This window comes from Adelges cooleyi, unplaced genomic scaffold (assembly GCF_023614345.1).
Source record: "Adelges cooleyi isolate 19-005CV unplaced genomic scaffold, UGA_ACOO_1.1 ACOO_flye_CR_arks_rails_tigmint_CR_PRNA_376, whole genome shotgun sequence".
Lineage (NCBI taxonomy): Eukaryota > Metazoa > Arthropoda > Insecta > Hemiptera > Adelgidae > Adelges > Adelges cooleyi.
This window is the reverse complement of record NW_026096053.1, coordinates 7,858,079-7,880,070: the sequence shown is the minus strand read 5'-3', so window position 1 is coordinate 7,880,070 and position 21,992 is coordinate 7,858,079. Positions and strand designations below refer to the sequence as shown.

The 21,992-nt window shown below is 30.8% G+C and overlaps 2 protein-coding genes across 5 annotated transcripts in view; one reads left to right on the top strand and one right to left on the bottom strand.

Moving 5' to 3' along the window:
- Positions 1–21,992, top strand: part of LOC126840179 (basigin) — a 151,191-nt gene that overhangs the window by 63,843 nt on the left and 65,356 nt on the right. The gene's annotated exons all lie outside the window — the stretch shown is intronic.
- The window catches only part of LOC126840180 (hepatic leukemia factor-like), a 58,338-nt gene that overhangs the window by 26,712 nt on the left and 9,634 nt on the right, over positions 1–21,992 (bottom strand). For 2 of the 4 annotated variants that reach the window (XM_050575755.1, XM_050575756.1), the window contains exons 2-3: positions 18,547–18,618; positions 2,380–2,436 (exon numbers count right to left, since the gene is read on the bottom strand). The exons of 1 other annotated variant lie outside the window; for it this stretch is intronic. In XM_050575755.1, coding sequence (XP_050431712.1) covers positions 2,380–2,436; positions 18,547–18,618 — 129 coding nt within the window. The remainder of the gene's footprint in view (positions 1–2,379; positions 2,437–18,546; positions 18,619–21,992) is intronic. One more of the 4 variants, XM_050575757.1, reaches the window with a different exon arrangement.

Below are 21,992 nucleotides of genomic sequence, written 5' to 3'. Positions count from 1 at the left end.
ATCATTGTTGAGGCGTGCAAGATAAACTGTCAAATCTGAATTAAGCATCTAACCGTGTTTTTTTGTGTTTTGATAATAAACAAAAACATCTGAGTAAGAAAATCAAAACAATACCATTTCACCACGACTGTCTTCGAGTTCCGGAAGTGTTAAAAATCACATTTTAGTTTTAAAATCCTGAAAATAGGCATGGCGGCAAGCATACGTGATCACCACAGCCACCGTTAAAAACGTCTGAAATGCTCTACTTTGACCATTTATTTAACAGTTTTAATAACTGTTATATAAGGACTTTACCTAATTAAAAAAACCCTTCTTTTTATACATTTTGAAGATAAAGAAACGACATATTGTAACAGATTAAGAATGTTTAACAAAAACAACATTTTTATTCTGTCAATACTTAAGTTGAAATAAAATGCTCGTTCATCGGTAATTAAAAATGTTCGTTTAAATTAAGAAAACATTCACACAAAAAAATATGGAAATAAAACTGAAAACAATTTAGCATGTTATATTAACGCAATATTGCTTTCCTGTTATGTTAACACATTTTATTTTGTAATATCTCGAGTTGAATAGTTTATAATTAATGATATCGAATAATAATAGTATTGTATTTTCTTATATTACCAAGAAAACAAAGGAGTTCGGAAAAATTAAAATGTTTTTTTATCTTTTAAAAGGTTTTAATATAATTAACAAAACTAAAATAAAATCAGGCAAAGTGCGTTGCTAATTTTTCCAGAACGCCTCGTTTAGATTTTTATATTATGTAAATATTATTATTATTTTTGTTATTTAGCTAAGAACATAAATTAAACTTATGTAACCGTTGAGTATTTTACTGTTGACTATACGATAGGCAAAACACCATATCGTTACTTCAATAGTAATTAAACGTACGTCGACGTATTTTTATAAGAACTTTTATTTTCTGAAATATATTAAAATTCTTCGTCTATATTACATAAGCTTTAATAGTCATTTCGAGCCGAGAACAAATAACATTAAAATTAGAACATTTTTTTATTTTTTAAAAATCAACAACTAGAGTTTTAATGTCACTCAAAGTCTATCCGCAAATTAGATCCACACTGGACCGTACCTTGTATTTAGATGGTTATTGGTCAATGTTCGGTAACAAATGAAATGCACTATAGGTGGAAATCTCTAGTGATATGGGTAAGGGTGCTTACCACTCCCCAGTGATTAAATTTTAAGTTTTTTTAAATAGTTTTCAATAAAATATTAAAAAATATTGGGTAGAGTTATCAAAAATTTAAAAACCAAACAATTTTTCGATTTTCAAATTCACGATTTTGTACAATAAGTTAGTTTTTTAAAATTAAATATACTATCAAAGATAAGAATGAGTAAAATCTGGTTTAAATGATTAGAGATTGTGAAAACATCACACTATTAAATGAGTTAGGCACCAGCTGTTGATAATAGGTTTGGTTAGGCACATTCATTTCTCATTTTCAGACCGACTACTGCACAATTATTAACTAAGTTGACTTTTTTGACATATTATAATATTATGTCCACCTCTGGGCTTAAAGCGTTTGGTCAATTAAGAAATCATAGTGTAAATTATAAGCTTCCATATAAACATACATTGATAATTGTGTTGAGTGTATATACTCTAGGAGTGCGTACGTCAAATTTAAAGTGTCCACGCCCCGTGAAGTGGAAAGATAAGTTTTTATTATGCAAACGATTTTCGGTTGGTTTGTATTTTAGAGAAAGTCGTTCGAATCAAAACATTTTCGAATCACTTCTGTTATTTGCGTTACATATTTTAATATTACAATCAAACGGTAAAATACTATGTATACTGCTACGCAAACAGCAATATTCTACCAAAATGTCCGGATAAGAAATATTCGGAACCAATTCAAAATTGTACACTACAATATCAGATATTTAATAACTTAAATTCAAAATCAATTTTTACAATGGGGCTTATTGTCTTTAAAATGTATTACAAATTTAACATTTCAAAAATATCGTCAACATTTTTACTATATTTTAAGTACGTGTACACATTTTTTTTTTTGAGTGAGTTAAGCTTATATCTGTGTAAAATTTGTCGGTGGACACGTTTTTTTAATTAGGACGGTTTTTAGTTGACATTCTTTTATGTATTCGACATTTCTTAACTGTACATTTTTAAACTATAAACTAAGTTTTTTTTGCTGTTGACTGTAGCGATTATTTTTGTATTCCTCTATGCCGGGGTTAAAGCAAAGCTGAGTTAGAACGCGCTTGTGCTTTCAACAAAATAGGCGTTGAATCTGTCTAACTACGTGTATTATACAAAGCGCAACTCTTCATTCTATTACAGTCGAAAACATTATATAAGTTATGAAGTACCTGACGACTTGCGACTGCCTCTTTTTGGGACATTGGTCAGCGATTGGGTTTTCTTACCTGTAACAAAACGCTTATAAGAAAAAAAAAAGAACAGTAACCACTCTCGGTTCGTCGTCTATCTACATTAAAATAATACAAAAGCAAAACGAATGAAGGGTCCAGGGTAAATTCACTTATAACACAAATTTTGGTTAATTAATTAAAATTTGAATAGGAATATAAAGCAGTACTTTCTCCAGAATACCGAAGTATTATCGTTTTTTCCCGGCTTTAATGAGGTTTTACCCCAGATATGAATGCACGTGGCGATGGTACTCTTAGAACGGTACACGATGGCACTGTTGACTCATTTCGAATAATTTGCTGTAAAGTGGTTGTACCCCTGGACCCTTCAAATATCAACAACAGCTCTTGTCGGGTAAATCGGTTTGCCGGCCTGAACGTATACGGTATATAAGCGTGGACGACGGTTGTGTTGCCTATAGGTCAAGGAGCCGTTTTCCATTTCATCGAATTTCGGTCAAAAACTTAATACGTATTATTATTATTATATACATACAGTTTACATGCGCTCTCTCGTCTTTCTATAAAGTTTTCAAACAATCTATTACGTAATCACACGTGGCCCTTAACTGTTGTTTTGCGTCAGACAAGTAGACATTCGCCGAATCCCGAACAACCGCTATGTATAAATTATAATATATACATATTGCACCGGTGTGTATAAAACGTATACCTCCGACGCCGTCTTAGATTTTTCGTCATTTAAAAAAAAAAGACAACGGCACACGAATCCGTCTAGTCCATTAGGTTATTAAAGAAAAAAAAACCTGTATAAGAAATACGGTGGCAAGGATGTTTTTTTTTAAAAGTCGTCCTTGTGCTGCGGCCGCCCGAAAAATATTTAAACACACGCTTTATATTATTATTATTATTACATTCACCACCCAACCCCTCTGCCACCACACACCCTTCGTGTGTACGCGAATTATGTGCAGGACACACGACCGAAATGGCTAACGCATAAAAGAACATTAGGGATTTCACTTAGCCGGTATAGACCTCATAAACGGCTATGACGTTATTATTATATTATGCTTATACGTATAAACACATAGCCGCTTTCTAGTTTCAACCCCAATCTCGCTGCAGTCTACATATGCGCATATATTATACATAATGGTTGGACGGAGGCGTCACGCCAATCTCCGGGGACCGACGATTTTACTATTATCTCCAATCAATATACCTATATATTATTATATTTATTATAAATATATATATATAGTATTATAATAAAAACCTTGCCGTGATATGCAATAGAACACGGCGTGTTCTAGTATCCGCCCGTTATAATACACTTGTATTACCCCGAAACTCAATTTCATTAAAAGAAAACCCACCGTTTAACTCCAAAAGACATGTATACAATTTATTATTAAATAAATACGGAACATACAATATTCTAGTATTTACTACCACAGATTGGTAATGACCCATTTTATATTTTTTTTGCTATTTTTTTTTTGTTGGCTAGTTAGGCGATTTGCGCAATTTACAAAATGGGCAAAAAAAGTACTAATTTTATAAAATTGACTACAAATAAGTAGTGTTGCACAGCTGTTCATGAACTGGCCACGCAATGAAATTGTTACCGACGCATGTCAAAATTGTATATAAAGTAGTTATCTTTAAATTTGTTTGGATGTACTTTGCACATTAAAACTGTTTAGTTTCATAAAAAAGATCCTACCGAGAAATATTTGATAAACGAATAATGCGGGAAAAAAATAGTAAAATACAATAGAATGCAAAATTGACATATAAACGTCGTGTCAACAATAAATGTTAAAATGTATTTGACATTTTTGAATAAAGTTAATTTAAGTGCCCACTTGTGAAAGTCCTATAAAAGTCGATATAAGATACAAATAACGTTAACATTTTAACGTTTTTTTTTTTTATTTAATACACTATTGACTTTAACATATTAAATTAACATGTGCCCATTGAAAAACTGACCAGATATGTGTGAAATTTGCCCATTTCATGAATTGTGTAAATCGCTTACTTAATCATTTCTTGGATTGAGCAAAAAATGTCTCTTTCGTGAAATAGGGAGGTTAGGCAAGGTTACCGTTTGGGATAAATTTCCATTTCATATAATACAATGGAATCACCAAAATATGCAGTTGTAGGATTTCCCACTTAATTAAGACGGAGTCAGTCAAGGATGAAAGAAAACGCCAAATTAGAAGAGGTAAGTTTAGGATAATTAATAGCACCCTACCGGCGGACAGAGCACCAATGAAGAAGGAGAGGGTGAATATTGTGAGAAACATTTCCTCCCCTTAAGGTAAGGTTACTTTTACCTAGTCAAGGGTGATAAAACACCCTCTTGTTCTATCATACTATATACTGACAGTTCGTTAGTTGAAAGTAGTGTATACACACTTTTTCACGGTTTTCTCAGAATCCCTTTAACGATCTGACCGATAGGACGGTATTATACCAACTAGGATTTTAGAAAAACATTTTTTAGGACAAATAAACAACATTTAGTTACATATACCGTTTATCGTTGATTAACCGATTTGGTTTTAATTCAAACCACTAGTTACAACACATATATATATATACTCGGACTGACCTATTATGACGAAATGGAGATTTATATGGGAATAAAGAATTGTTCACCATGCATGACAACAGCACGGAAACGAGACTAGAAAACGTGTCGAAATTAATATAAAATTATTATTATAACTAAATACAGATTTAGCCCTTATGGCCTATCGTGTTTCCCCGAATCCAACCACTGCGCCTACTGCCTACTGTGGTTTACTTAACCAGATACTGTGGTAGAGAAAAAAAAATGTAGAACGGATAGATTTTCGATCCAACGTATCACGTTTCTCTCATCAACCATTCACAGTGTCCTCCAAACAAATACTTAGATGTTATTACTTAAATTTAATTTGTATTAAAAATGATTTAAACATGGTACATACTACTCAATTTCTTACTATACTATTATCATCACTATAATATGCACCGAAATCATTTATAGGCATCAGGCGATATATTATCATCGCAACGCGTCACTTTAAACGGGTTTCCAAAAGCTACTACACGTATAATATAATTATTACTTTTCAGCAATATAGTGACCGTCATGGACGTAACAAGCGAAATGTAAATAGTATTAACATGTATTATAATATTCGTTTGGCCGAAAGTAAGAGGACAGGTTTTGTGCGAGTAAATTTAATATCAACAAATACAAAGGTTACGGTCATAACACGTGGTATCAAACACGGTAATAAGCAATCTATAATGACTAATAAAATATATATTATAACTATTTTGATATAACTTGTTTGTGCGAACACGATCAGTTTTGAATTGATTGCGAAACAACGGTGATTTTACAATTTGGTTTTAAAAAGTACAACATTTTATTCCCCCTCACTATAAACGCCATGTTTTTCAACGTTCGTGTCCGTCATCCAATATTGGATACTTAAATACAGTAACCCTATATAAATGTATGTAATTAGAACTATTCTCATCGCCCAGTTAACGTATAGGGTTACTGTTTGTATATGTAAATATATAATTAACAACGATCGACCCTGAAGAAACTTCTGAAGATAATTAGGTTGTACTCAAAAGTAGAATAAGGATAAAAAAATCGTTCAAATTTAAAAGGAACTGTTGCAATTGACTACAATAAACAAACTGTTGGGATTTTCTAAATAAAATTTATAGAGAAACTATAACAACATGTTAAGCAACTAATTTACTAACATTCTCTTGAGTAATATTAGTGGTCAAGTTCTATAGTGCACTATAGATAGGTACACGACACAATATTGTACACAAATTATTGTCATTATAATTATAATTATAATGACTAGTATTGTACTAATTACAAACGCAATAAGAATTGTAATAATATAAAATACAATTTATTGTATTTTTTTTTTGTACAATTTACATGGTGTTTGCGCAAATCCCAAGTATTGTTTTTTTTATCAGCATTTCTTATAACGATGCGTTAAACGCGTATGAACTGTGAGATTATAGTAGAATCTACATAAATGTTATGATGATTTATAATAATATAAATGTACATAAGTTCATAGGTACATTATCATTAAAATAAAATACACGGTAGCCAAACCATCGAAATTATAACGGGTGGTTACTACTCACCAGTTACCAATTACAACGATAATAAATAATAGGCCGAAATCATTGATAATTCAAAATATTACTCAAGACTAACATAAATGTTACATAATAAACAATTAATATTATAATAATAAAGATAATATATTATTATATTAGGTACTCGTTTCGAATTTTCTTGATTTGTAATATTAATATTAAATATTATAATATTAAAACTACACAAGTCCAAAAAAAATAATGTTGGAAAACGTCAATTATAATTTTTTTAAAGCCTTAGAATTGTCTTACGGTGATGAGTTTCGTATTATTAAAAAAAAAATCAGCGCAATGATTAAAATAATAACGGATTTTATAAAATGTAATGAAATAAAATTAGACGTGTAACTGGAAAAAAACAATTACGAGACCTAGTATGACTAATACAGTTTACATCCGTATCAGTAAAACTAGTAGTACTATAAAGACGGTTATCGTACAACGATTACTACTAAAATTATGCAACAGCCGAGATTTAAAGTCTTAATATCATACAACAACAATGTCAATGGTAATATTGATATTTAATCGAAATATTACAGTTGTATAAGTTGTATAAATAATAATAATAACATAAAATCAAACAGATTAAAATGGATTATCGAAGTATTTTGTTATCGAATCTAATTGGTGTATTGCAATGGACTTTCATTCTAGTTTACACGTGTATGTGCTATTATGTAATACAACATTATAGGTACGTACACAAGTAATATAGACGTCAAATTTTACACGAAATAAGAAAAGAATGAGCACATTTTTCTTATAAATAAAACATGATATAATACATATATATATATATATATATATATATATATATATCATAAATACAGGCATATTATCCTGTATGATTAATAATTATTGAACAATATGCTCATTAACAACAAAATATAACTTACTAAATTAATTAAGTTAAAGAACAAATTCTAGATCTTTAAAAGATGATGTTTAACCAGATCAACATATTGACTTATGTCAATTTTTGGTTTTGTTTTATAATTAATTAACAATAAATCATATTCGTTTTTTAAAAGTAACACTTCAAAACTAGACAATAATATTGTGATTTCTTAAATGTTTTGCTTTTTATTTTATTTTCCTTTATAATATAACAACACCCAAACCTAATGATTAAAAATTCGTCCACATGAACTAGCTCTTTTAAGAAGGATCCGTCTTATTAAGGATACTCGTTATACACAATAGTGCATTCAGTATAAATAGTTTAATGATAAAAGTATTCATAATATCTTATAAACTAATTCTTTTCAATATTTGAGTAATAAATAATAATCAAACAAGTCGTTAATACTTCACAGTAAAAAACAAACTATCGTCCTCTATTTTGAACAAAAAAAAAATAAAGAATAATAACAATGAGGAACAGTGTCAATATCCTGTGCGTGACCGACAGTGGTCCCTTAACGGTATTCGGTTTGACACATTTTGATACTTATTACTTAACACAACCAACTCATAGTGATAGGCTGTTGTCAACTTAATAAAGTTTACTGGTAAATTAACGAAAAATATTTAAATATTTATGACCTCATACCTGATATGGGTATGATAAACGTTTTTGACGCACAGTTGTCATAACCAGAAGTGGTCCAGTGGTTATTCGGCATTGGCAGTTCTTGTTTCACTTGACGATGTTGTATCATTTTTATAAAATATTTATAATGATTATACTAGATTATAAAACACGCACATTTATTAAGCCATTAACACATGTCTTTATCCAACCGAAATAATTTAGCTATTTTTTTTAAACATAATCGTGTAATATCAAAACGGCAACGAATATGGACATTTATTCTAAAAAAAAATTTTAATTTGAAAAAAACCTACTTAATTTGTTGACTACTGTTTTATAAGAAATTAATCTCTACGGCATTTGTCACCGTCGTATACTCGGCATGAAAAACAAGCAGAATTATTATCCCTCAACGTACAAATTAAAATCGTATCCGATACCAACGCAACGTCTGTTCGGAGAATGATTATGAACCACCGCTGCGGTGTGTCGCGACGTATAAATTTTCTTTTATATAATCGAGAATTTACATTACTGTGCTATTAACAGTTTATTTTTAACTCGCGTCAAAGTTCGATCTTCTGCAAACGGGTATTGAAATACTATTATAATACTATGTAGAGGTTTATGTAATTATTATTATTATTAATTGGTTTGCATGGCTGGAGATGAACGTAGTGTCGTTGGACGGATATGGATAACAATGTTACGACTTTTGTTGTTGCTGTTTGTCGTCATTGGTGTTGCGGTTTAATAGGTACATCACAACGGGTCCGGCAAACGCGGTTCACATCCATCACATGCACACAGACTCTGCAAACTATCGGCTATACGCGGCCAGTCGTCCCGGTGCTCGTTTTCACAAATGTCAATGCAGGGTGTAGGTACGGGACCCACGTGTTGTGCCGTTGCGTCACGTGCACGTTCAACGTGAATCTTGTAATACACGCAGCGAAAGGGTACTGAACCGACTTCCCTTTGTCGAGAGCTTTCTATTGTGTGCTGTGTGTGTACCTGTATACCTGTAGATTGTACGCAAAACTTATTGTAACAAACACAGTCACCGTTGGCAGGGGGGAGGGCAAATAAAAACTTACCCGGAGTATAGCTGCTGCCCGGTCTTGTTATTTCTGCCCGCCAACCGCCCCCCCCCCCGAACCATTTTCGTTTATTGCCAGCGAGAGAGTCTCTGACGTCACCCTAACGTATCCCGACAGTCATCGATGATTCTTTGCCTACTAATTGCTCACAACAAAAGTTAATAAAACTCGCAAGACTCATATTATCATTGGGAACCTCTAGTCGGGCGTAGTTGATTTTGAAAACGCCAAATTATTGATCGCGTTCAAGGACTTAATCGTTTTATTGGCTAAAACATGTACCAGGTCTCAAATTGTTCAAAAATCAATCAAGATTTAGAAAATAGCCAACTCAATTTTGAGAAATGTCAAAAAAAAATTATTTTTTGCTCTTCGAATCACATAATATATAAACATGGCGGAAATAAATTCTTGTTGATAATCTAATTACGAAAACCCGGAAGATGCACTTTTCAGGCGAGCTGACCAGTTTTATCTTAAAAGTACTTCTATCCAAAGTTTCAGTCTGAGACTATCTAGATTTGGCGATTTTTAATTTGAAGTTATTAGAGACTCAGAAATAGGACATTGAATTTTACAAATATTTAAAGTTTTATAAAACTGACTGAAATTGTTTTAATAAAAATTGCTAATAGTTAAATTGAAATCCTTACAAAAAAAAAAATATATATATATATACATTAGGGTGATCCTTAAATTTGACATAGCGTTAGATGGCCGCCATTCGGCCCTAAATACTGAAAAAACATTTCTCCAATTTGTTCAGATGTTTATTTCAATCCCTTGGTCTCCCTGTTGGCACATCAAATATATATGGTTACTCGGCGCGAGCCGCCGGGTACCACGATTGCGCTCTCCGCGGACGCGCGCTTTGCCGGGCCGGGCCGAGTGACAATATATATTTGATGTGCAAACAGGGAAAAAATGCCAGAAGAATGAAAGACAGCGGTGATTTGTCCAATACATAAAAAAGGAAGTTAACAAGACTGCAATACTATCGCGGAATAGCTCTCTTAAATTTGGCTTATACAATTTTTTCGAACTGCAAATTATCAAGGATAAAAGAAAAATCAGAACAATTTATTGGCAATTACCAATGTGGTTTTAGACCAGGAAGATCGACCACGGACGAGATATTTATTCTAAGACAAATATATAAAAAAACTGGGAGCATACACCAAGAGAGCCCAATCAATATCACAAGGGAGTTCCATTTCCAGGATAACCTAATAAAAATTGTTAAGATAAGCATTCGTCAAAGTTAAAGTAGAAAATATAACTACGGACCCAATATTAGTTAAATCGGACTTAAGACAGGGGGACGCTATGTCACCAATCTTATTCTATATAGTAATAGAGAAAGTAATAAGAGAGATGAAAATTACACCGCAAGAAGGATTTAAATTAATTACAAAGATCGTCCATAGGACTGCTGGCTTATACAAATGATTTGGCGATCATGGAGGAATCACAAGACACCATGAGTTTATGTCCAACTCTTAATTTCATTAACAGAAATTTTAAAAGAACAAAACAATTCAAATACCTAGGAACAATACCGTCAGAAAGAAATGAAATAGATAAAAATATAGGCAAGATTTAGTCTGAAATAAATCTCTCTATGGTCTTGCGAAATTACTGGGATCACGATCACTTTCAAAGCGTTTAATAATATAATTTTACATCATATAAATACGATCTGTAATTACTTATAGAGCTGAGACATGGCCACTAAGAAAAAATGTTTAAGAAAACTCTTAATTCTAGAGAAAAAATATTTCGAACGATTTTTGGACCTGTAATAGACATGCTAAATGGTGAGTGGAGGATAAGGAAAAACGATGAATAAGAAACGCTCTTCCATAAACCCAGTACACTGGAAACGGTAAGGAACAAAAATGGACTGAGCATACTTGGCGTAGCCATAATTCACTCATACGCATAGTACTAGAAGAAAATCTTACTGGGAAAAGACCGCTGGGAAGACCACGTCTGAGATGGGAGAACGTAGAAAGGTGTGATGTGGAAGCGTTAGGAGGAGGTTTAGATTGAAGGAAAGAGGCATCGGGTAGAGAAAACTGGAGTTGTACTAAATGAATTGCTAACAACTCCTTTATTTCAACAAGTACATTGCATGTCGTATACATTATAAGTATCTGTAATTTATAACTAGAAACGGATGTTACTTAAAAAAATATATTACTTCTTACCATTCTAATATCACAAAATGCATATAAATATATTCTAATATGTAAGAGTATTAAATACTATGAAAATATGACACACAGTTTATATTTGTATTTCTATTTTCTGTTGGTACATGTTTTTTCTATTTATTTTAAATAATAACACGGGCATGTTATGTAATATCAAATTTTTGTACCTATTATGATTACAATAAAAAATATTAACTATTTACTTTTATATGCATTTAGCCTTATAAATAAAAACACATTCATAATTTTGTGTACCTACTGGGTACATATGTCAATTGGGTTATGTCATTCTATTACATAATGTTTTAATGAGCTTCAAAGTTAAAACGCCTACATCATTTTATCAAGATAACTGAATAGTAATTAGGTAATACCAATTTTAATATGATATTAGTGGAACGGAGCATATTGAACTAGGGGAATTCACGGGTTTTCAAGAATTATTAAAGCGGAAAGTGATCAAATAATTGTTTAATATACGTTTCGGTGCAAAATCTGTATAGTAAAAATTCAAAAGTCATAACAATATTTAGTTTGAATTTAAGGGAATAGAGAGGATACAAACTTATTTTAATCATTTTGTTGCCGTTGTTACCCATTTGTCATAATCAACAATACAACGAAAATATTTTCAAAAACTTTTGGCTGTTGATTCACTCATACATAGCAACTAAAAATGTACAACAGTTAATGTGTAGTAAAGAATTTAAATAATTAAATAATTAAAATACCCTTAACCACATAGGATAATATGCTTTAGTGTATAATTATAATACACGCTAAAGTGTATTATTTTTTTATAGGTATTGGGTAAGGGTTTTTCAAATATTTCATTATTTAATTTCTTAACCACAAATGTTGCTGTTTCTTCTAGGGTAAGTATAATTTCCCCCTTTTTCGAGAATTTCCTAAAAAAAAAATGGATTATAAATTTTTGGTTTTTAAGATAATCGTATATGTTATAACCTCACCTTAGACCTACATTCATTCGGATTTTTAGACTTTAAGTCTTTGGATTGTCAACGTTTATCGATAGCACTATACCTAAAGAATATTCCATACAAATTCTAAACTAATTTGACTATTTTTAATAAGTTATAGCTCACTGAAATATTAAGGTTAAACATATTTAACATCTTTTGGATATTTTTCTCGATTTTAAAAGGAAAAGGGTGAACTTTTTAAATTTTTTGTCCAAAAATGTACTTTATAGGTATGATTTCTGATTTATAGATTTGCTACATGAACATATCAGTTTAACGATTTTAAAGACATCGTGGATAAGCACAGAAAAAACTCATCATTATTCATTATGCCTAACAGTTACCATAATAGACATAATAAGTAATAACGCTATAGTTCAGTAAGATACTATTATTATGTATGAAAACATTTTGTAGACCAACAAATTTAAATGCTCTAAAATTTTATGTTCAATTATAAATAGACTTCATAATTTCTAAGTACATACATAAATACATCGTTTTAAAAAAAAATGACAACATAATTAGTAATTACATACTATAACAGTTGATACATACAATACCATACGTTAAAAAAAATATAAGCATAATATAGTTCGGAATACTGAATACTTATGAAATGAAGACTTTTTATTATATATGTCTACTGTATATTTGCATTTAGGATTTAAAGTGTAAGATAAAAACTAGTGCTAAAATGACTATGAACTATCTCCCAATAGTCTATAGTTTCTAATTATAGCTAAAATAATTATGCAATTTAAACATTTTATTTTTTCTTAAACTGCATTATTTATCTAGTAAGTACTTGACTAATCAGTAAAAATAATATTATAAATATGTTTTCAAAACTAGGTTGAAAGTTGGATGATTGTTAAATTAACATAAAAATATGTTTAGGACATTAAATAGTATACTTATTACTTTGCTATAATTTGTAAGTACAAACAAAATAGAACGTCGACAGCAAATTAATTTTTTATTGTACACTTGTCAGTGTCTGTATGAACTAGGAGTATTATAAAAATAAGACTGTAAAATTATTCTTTAATAAAATCAGAAGACAACAATTAAATTTACAAATATTACAAAACCAATACTTTGTCACCCTCACATGACTAAAGATGATGAGTGGTCTGTGGTGGTATAGATTTATAATATTTGTTGGATTTTTAGGATTTCTGATTGGTAAAGATGAACTCTCACTAGGATTTTTAAGTATTTTAGTCATATTTTTGTGCTCAGGTGCCTTGAAAAATCTTAAAATAGCTATTATGGTAATAGTGATCTCCAAAAGAGTTGTTGCGGCGCTGTGTATAAATATGATACATATATTTTATAATGCGAAGCCGAGAAGGTTAAGATTTTTTTTTTGTTATCTATCTGCAAACAGAATAATTTCTAACATGATAATGTTTTTAGACATGTTTTGCGTCATGCGTAACTATGTTACTATGTTATTTACAACATAACAAATAATCATTATTAACAATACAATAATCTCGATTTATTTACTCGTTTACTCGAGTTTTTACTAAGTTATTTATTTATAAGTTATAACTTAACCTATCCAGCCTGCCAAGTGAAAGAAAGAATAGTTGTTGAAGTAAGTATTAAAAGAACTTGAAAAATTGAAGAAATAAGTTCGAAAAGTTGATATTTTATAATTGAAAATAGTATACACTATTAAACCTCATTTTAGCAATAAATCGATATTTATTTCTACTACTATACAGTTTAAACGAAAACTGCACTGTCATATTATGGCTACGGACTAATTGAATGTTTAATCATTTGTATAGCTGTTATTCAATAGAGAAAATACATGTCACTAATGTTTCTACAACTTATGGCGTCAATAAATTGTCACGCTAAACAAGAATAATAAAGTGTAACAAAAACTAAAATATTAATAGAAAAAACATTTTTTTAATAAACAGTTTTTAATATTTTAGCTGCTACATCACAACGATAACTGTATAATTCATATACGATGTTGGATACACTATTATAATTGCTAAGAATCGCGTTTTTAAATTGTTGCATGGTCAGAAGATTGTCACGGGTCTAAATTTAAATATGTGCATAATGCATATCGTCTAATACATAATCATTTCGACAAGGGCAATCTTCGAATATCTACTGGAACACTATTAAGTCTGTCAGCTCCAGACTAACACACGTCGTCATTCTGCATTTGATAGTTTTGAACCAAATGAACCAATATGTAGTATAATCTAATATACAGATATTATTGTAATCATATCTCTTACCAACTTATTATTATGTAAAGTTTTCTTTATCCATACAATGCTTATATGAAAATAAGACTCACAATCGCTTTAATCGTATTAGTAATATTTTATATTTTATAAATTTTCAACTTTTTTTATTCAAATTTTAAACTTGGTAGGAGAGCGTGATAGGTAACACATGATAGGTATAACAAAAGGGGCATTTAAGGGCCATAATAACATTAGGATAATAACCTATAGTTTACAAATGTTTGTTTCTTATGACTATTTTTATATAGTTAAAATATTTAAGCTCTACTTATTCTACTAATTTTTATAAATTATAACAAATAATTATTTATGATTTCCCTGACACTTGAGTGTTTATAGTTAGAGTAAAATTTTATCACTGTATTTGATTCACCGTTGGTACTAAACCTAGCACATATATTTTTAATTTATGACCTAATTTATGACTACATATTACCCTTATTGAACATTACTTTTTTTTTATTGGAATTCTATATACAATTTACCAGTTGTCCAAGTTATGCGTTTTATAGGTAAAAAAAACATTCTTGCTCAAGGCTTAAATAAACTTTAATATTGCGATACAATTAATTTCAGCCGCTATTGAGTACAGATTATTATTGTTCAAAACATTTGTGCAGGTTTACGACGCCGAACTCAGGTAGTCGAAGGAACATGTAAACTGTGACTCTCAAACACTATAAAAAAAATGTAATATGATAATGACGGTGAACACTGAGATTTATAGTCGGTTAAAACGTAGGAAATTTAAATATGTATGAGTGTATGTGTTTATTTTTACTAGTAATGGAAAACGCACTGCATAGTTTTAATTCTGCCGTCGCGTCATTGATATATATATTCTAAATAACAATTATTTGAAACGGGTGCGACACGAAGTTAAAATATTCTTATTGATATAACTTTTATTTTGCATTTGGGCCTAATCACCAACGAAATATGTTTTAATAAATAATATAATATTAATATTATTAATTGATCATCGGATCAAAATAGTTTTTTGGCCACAATAGATTTCCCTTGGAAACATATCTATCTTCAAAACAGTGTTAAGCGACACCTAAAGTATAGACATGGATTTTATATGAAATATAATATAACACTACTAGATGCGAGGACCTACAGAGCATGTCATCTGATACAAAACGGATCTGAATAGAAAACAAATTATTCACATTCAGTTTATTTGATGATATTGGTCCCTACAGAGTTTGCACACATAATAGTTAATAAGAAACTTTATTATTTGAAAGAGTTTCGGATATATCCACTTCACTAGTTATATGCCGAGTGCCGACGTTTCAGACTCTTTGCAGAGTCCATCTTCAGGGCAATAATGGACTCTGCGAAGAGTCCGAAACGTCGGCATATAACTAGTGACGTCAATATATGAGAAACTCTTTCAAATGATATATCAATCCACGAAAGCTTCAACACATTCATAAGGAACTTTATTTTTCATTATACATGTTCAGAACATTTTATTTCAAGGTTTTAGATTTTATACTTTATAAATGATAATTAGTTCTTTATTCTCATTGGGCGAAAATATCAAATTCTCCGTAGAATAAAATAAAACCATCCAATCTTGCAGTAATAATTTTGTACGATTCGAACGGTTTCGTTACCATCGAATCCTTTTTAAAGTCTTACTATAGTCAGTCTACATAGTCAAACTTATAACAGTCGAAAAGCCTAAAGATTTATTGATTATGAGTTATGACAAATTTAATATTATCAATTAAGGCTTGCAGAGTTTTGAAAATAGCTAGCATCCCCTGAAATTTCACCAATGCTCCTCACCTGAATTTTCTGTTGTTATTTAAAAGATTTTTTCTAGATGTTAATTTAACAACAGCAACTTTCTTGATATATGTAAATTAATTTTAATTTAACCAGAGGGTGTCCGCAGATATAGAAGAGGACGCAACCACAAAAATAAGTCACTGGAACTAGATTAAAAAATTAGATATTATTGGGTGAAATGGTTTGATAGAAGCCATTTTTCGATTTCGGTCGATTTTCGAGATTTGTTGCCTGAAATATTTTTATTATCCTCTTGTTATGTGGAAACCCTATTGATCGATTGCCTACGTTATATGCTCGACGACGGCGTAGCTGATGTCAATTGAAAACATATAAAACACTGTATAAGCAATTAACACGCGCGTGTTAATAACAGCACCATTAACCCACACAGGCGTTAGTTGTGTTAAATGAATTAATTACTTTCTGTAATCATCACTGTGATGCGGTATTGATCGGTTGGACCATTTTCCATGGCCATTTTGGGGACTTCCGACAGGCATATCCGAACCCAAGTCTCTGGGAGTCATAGCAGGGTAGCGCTACACGTATTTCAAGGTCTCTCTCGGTTTATCAAGCTGATATTCTTTTTTATTTTTCAATTATGAATGTCTTTACCGTGTGGCCTCGTCGACAGCCGCAGCACGGATCGTGCGTCTGATGTAATAATATTATAGTATAAGTGGACACCGTTTAAATACCACGCTATGTTACAATGTTGGCCAGTCGAATAGCATATATTTATTTTTATTTTGAACAAAATGTTTATAATATTTTTAAAAAACCAACCAGTATATGAAAATATTTAAATATTATTATGGTGACTACATCGGTCTAATGATACCGGTTAAAGGTGGGTTTACACGTCCGCAAAATTGGCTAGTAATAATTCAGCCCGCATACTTGCACAAACATCAAATAATTATTCTTCATTTGTGCTAAGTACCGTTTTATTTTTAGACAGCGACCGAATTCGCACAAGACATTTGTACAAATCAAAGTTATGTTAAACTATTTGTTTACACGATCGGATAATAATTGCGCAAATCACATTTGTACAGGTCAGTTTGCGCAAATAAAACTGAACGTATTAGCCCACAATAAAATGCTTAGAAATATTTAAATTGTTACTATAGCACACACACAGCCGGGTAGAGCGCACTGCTTTATCATGTGTGTGTGTGTGTGTGTAATGTCAGCGCGTGCACAAGCACGAAGCCACAATGTTATAATATTATGTTGTTTTCACGATGTTACAATAGGTAAATATTATAATTTATACAACCGAGCAAATAGCAATAATGGTTAAACCAGTTGTGGCCTAACACACGATACCTAATGGTGGGTATCACTGTTTTGGCGTAAATCAGTTTTTAACTATTTTAATATGCAGTATTATACCTAATATACATAAGAATTTTACATTAAAAAAAAAACCCCGTAGTCGCCTGAAGGCCGTGTACAGAGAGATGTAACAGAAAAAAAGTATTAAGTACTCCTCGTGCGGTAATAAAGCACCCGGCAACTGTGGAGACGCACCTCAAAGTGTCTTCGGATATCGGTCGTTTATCGTGTTAAACCCGGTTTACTCTCTTCCTTGCTTAAAAATCTTGAATACTAGCCAAAACTCGAGACTTCTCTACAAAGATAAGCCCACGCCCAAAGGTGGTGTTTAAATCATATACATCGAGACAGCGCAACGGTTACTTGTGTCGGTATAAACTTGTAGCATTGACTTTAATACACAAATAGGTAGTGTTATGCCAAAAAACGGCGACCGATTTTATGCCAGATTCCAGCTGATGCCAAGAGAGATTTCTATACTATCCTCCAGGCTCCATCTTAAACTATGACAAGCGTACCGATAATATGCTGACAGCGAAAAATCGGTTCCCTTTTCCACTTAAGCGTTTCTTATAATATGTATAATATAAAAGCATTGTTTGTAACAAATGTATGTAATATATTATGGCAGTCGGCATAGTGAAATAAATGTTGTTTACTCACCCATTTCAATTGAATCTTCGATCCGAGCTATTTTGGGATTTGGTTCGTCCATACATTTATCGTCAATGTTTCCTACAAATCGTGAATAAAAAAAAATAATAAAACAGTTAACACTCGTTTGAAAAATATAAATGAAAAGTGATAAGAGTTTCATTAAAACGATAATTAAATTATCGTCAGAACGCGGCTTTAATACGTTCAACGAGAGAGCCTGCGCATAAACCAAAACGCGTTACTCCTGTGTGCGCAGGCGCATACGGGTTTAACTTGTTATATTTAAAAAAAAAAATGTATAAATATGTATACTACCTTAGGAGTTTTTTTTAAATAATGGAAATTCTACTTGATGGAAACGCGAACGGAACCGGTTCCAATGAGAACCCGAAAAATATACATTTATAATACTATGCAGTTTTTTTAAAATTGAATTCGTCGCCGTCCACTAACATATGATCGTGTAGAGTATCGCTATCTTTGTACTCAAGGACTCTTCAACGCCCATATTAACTAAAATAATGTTAATACGTTTTAGCGGCCTTTTAATGATATTTCTGTACAATGCACAATAGCTTTCGGCAACATTAATATTTAGTACGGTTATCATAGCACGGTTCAAGTTTTTTTTTAATTGTTTTTTTTTTTAACTGTATTCAACAGCTGTAACCTGTTTTACTATTATACATTGTTTTAATATTTTTCTATTTGTTTAATGTGCCACGCATAAAAATTAATTTTAGCCTAATACACACCACAGGTACATACTTCAAATACAAAACTATTTAAATAGACACGCCTAAAATTACCCCTTTTCACAATGCCGGCATATATAAACTAAGTTATAAAACACACTGTGCAATAAAGTAGGTATATTGTTTTTTTAATCTGCGTACAAGTTAAGTAAAACCAGAACACGATTTCTTTTATTAAACATTAGTGTGCGTGCATTAGTAGTTATAAACATTTATATGTATTTAATATTTTCCCTCGTTTTACAACTACAGCACCGGCTAAGGATAAGCGACAATAATAATTATACAAACGCGATTACGGTAATTTAATGAACTCGTATCCTTTTAGTCCTTGAAACTAGAAACAAAAAAGTGAACGATTCTATTTCACACGTCATAAAAACGAGCAAGTATCACAGAATATTTAGTGTTACTTTAATAACAATTTTATTTTTTTCCTCGTCATTATGAAAATATCTTATTTTCGTACAAATAAAGTTGCCTTGATCCGACGACGATGAATAATTATTTGAAAATAATAGCAATAACAATTAAAGGAGCTCTAATAGTTGGGTCAAAAAAAGTAGGGTCGAAAGCTTACTGTGTTTTTTAACCCACCGCATGAATAATACTGCCTGCTAAAGAAATACCGACTTTAAAAGTGAATGTTGTCATTAAGTTAAACGGTTAAACGTCAGCTTGTATTGGCGTAGGAACTACAAATTTTGATCTAACCTGAACAGTACAAATGAAAAGTATAAGACTTCGTTACGTTAATAACCTTTTATGGATTACATGATACATCACATATTATTGTGGTCAGGTAATATGCCCAACGAGCGCGGTGTAAACATTTAAAAGTAAGTAAGATACGTTCTTAAATTGTTTGTATACAAAATAATACAACACGGTTATTGTATGCAGACATATATGCGGTGCAACGCGTTTAAATTATTGTTTATAATAATTATTATTTAATAATGAAATTATTATATTTCAGCGATGTGTCAATTGCTCGAAAACTAGCTCCACGCTCGTCCGTATTTGTATACTTAATTAAACATTTTCAATTTTCTGTTACACGATACTGATGAATTCAACTGTTGAAAGTTGAAACTAGCGGAATCCGGTGAGGGATACGAGTGACGATAGAGAGGCGGGAAAAAAATAACCGAGTTTTTTTGTTGACGACAAGTGGTTTGAAAAACAAACACGTATAGGTAATGGAATAATCCGATAAGATTTTTAATTCTGTGCCGGGTATATCCCACCAACTAGCAAGTGTAGTATAATGTTTCTCAACCCGACACAATTACACAGGCCATTCTTGAAGGTCGTCAAATTGCTATATGTCTTTACAACATACCATGTACACACGGACAGCATCGTCCATAGTAGTGGGACGTCGGGTTGTTTAACGACGCATCTAATTACTATATTTGCATTCAATCTGTATTAAGCAAACACAAGATAAGTTGGAATATTTGTGATTTAATTAACTACGTCGATTAAGTTTATAATGTACCGGCGAATATTTATTACCTAAAGCATTAAGTAAAGTTATCAAATAGCAAAAAGAAACAAAAAATACCTTAGATTTTAAGTAATGTACAAAATATATATTAAGTTTGTTTAAATAATATTATTGGCTATTATACATAGTAGTGAGTAAGAAAGGTAATTTTATATTACCATTTCAAAGAAATAAGCCAGATAAAAAAAACCTTTACGACGCTGTGGGGTAGGTACTTCTAGATTATTAATTAAAATTAAATAAGTTAACACTGTTGACTTTGAATTAGTTAAAATTGTTCATGTTTTTATCTGATGTACAACTGGTATTTTTGTTAATGATCTATACACCTCAACTTAATGACGCGTACGAGGATATAAATATTAATATCAACGAGTAAAGTGTAAAAACTATAACACTTACTTATAATATTAAGTCATTAACTTAAAATGTACATTACAAATTGTCGATTGTTACCTATTACTAGTATTCTAAATAATTATACTGCTATGTATATCTAATCATTGCGTAAAATACTTTATACGGCAATAAAATTGATAATTAGATATAAAAAATATAAGTTAAGAACATTAGTTGACCAATTAATACAGTCAATTTGCACGATATAAATCTATATAATTTATCATTTTCTAATTTACCTATATAATCATTATAAAACTACTAGCGAGGCTAGTAAAACTATATGGTGAACCCTTTGATAATTGAAAGTTATTAAAATTACTGAGGTTCAATATGTAATATTAAATTTTGTAGACTATAACCTAAAATTATGTCTAAAGTACCTATTTGGCTAATTTATTGAGGAGGATTTATAATTGAATTATAAATATTAAAAGAATTTAATATATTATGAAGAGTTTAGTCATATTTTACTGAACTATGTTAAGTATTTTATTAAGTTTCCGAAGACGGAAGAAGTATGAAAATATAAATTGTATTTAAACTTAAAACTTTCAAGAAATAAACATGTACAACTTTAATAAACGACGAATCATCTTTTTATATTTCATAGTCTTGATTGTGTGTATCAGTTAATAAAAACATAGAAAATAATATAAATGTTTCTTAAACAGCCATTAAAAACCATGCTACTGATTTAAATTAGCAATTAAAATATTTGATTCGAAATGTGAATATCTTTATCGTTAATCAAGTATCAATGTTGGGTCAACGATAAATTCACT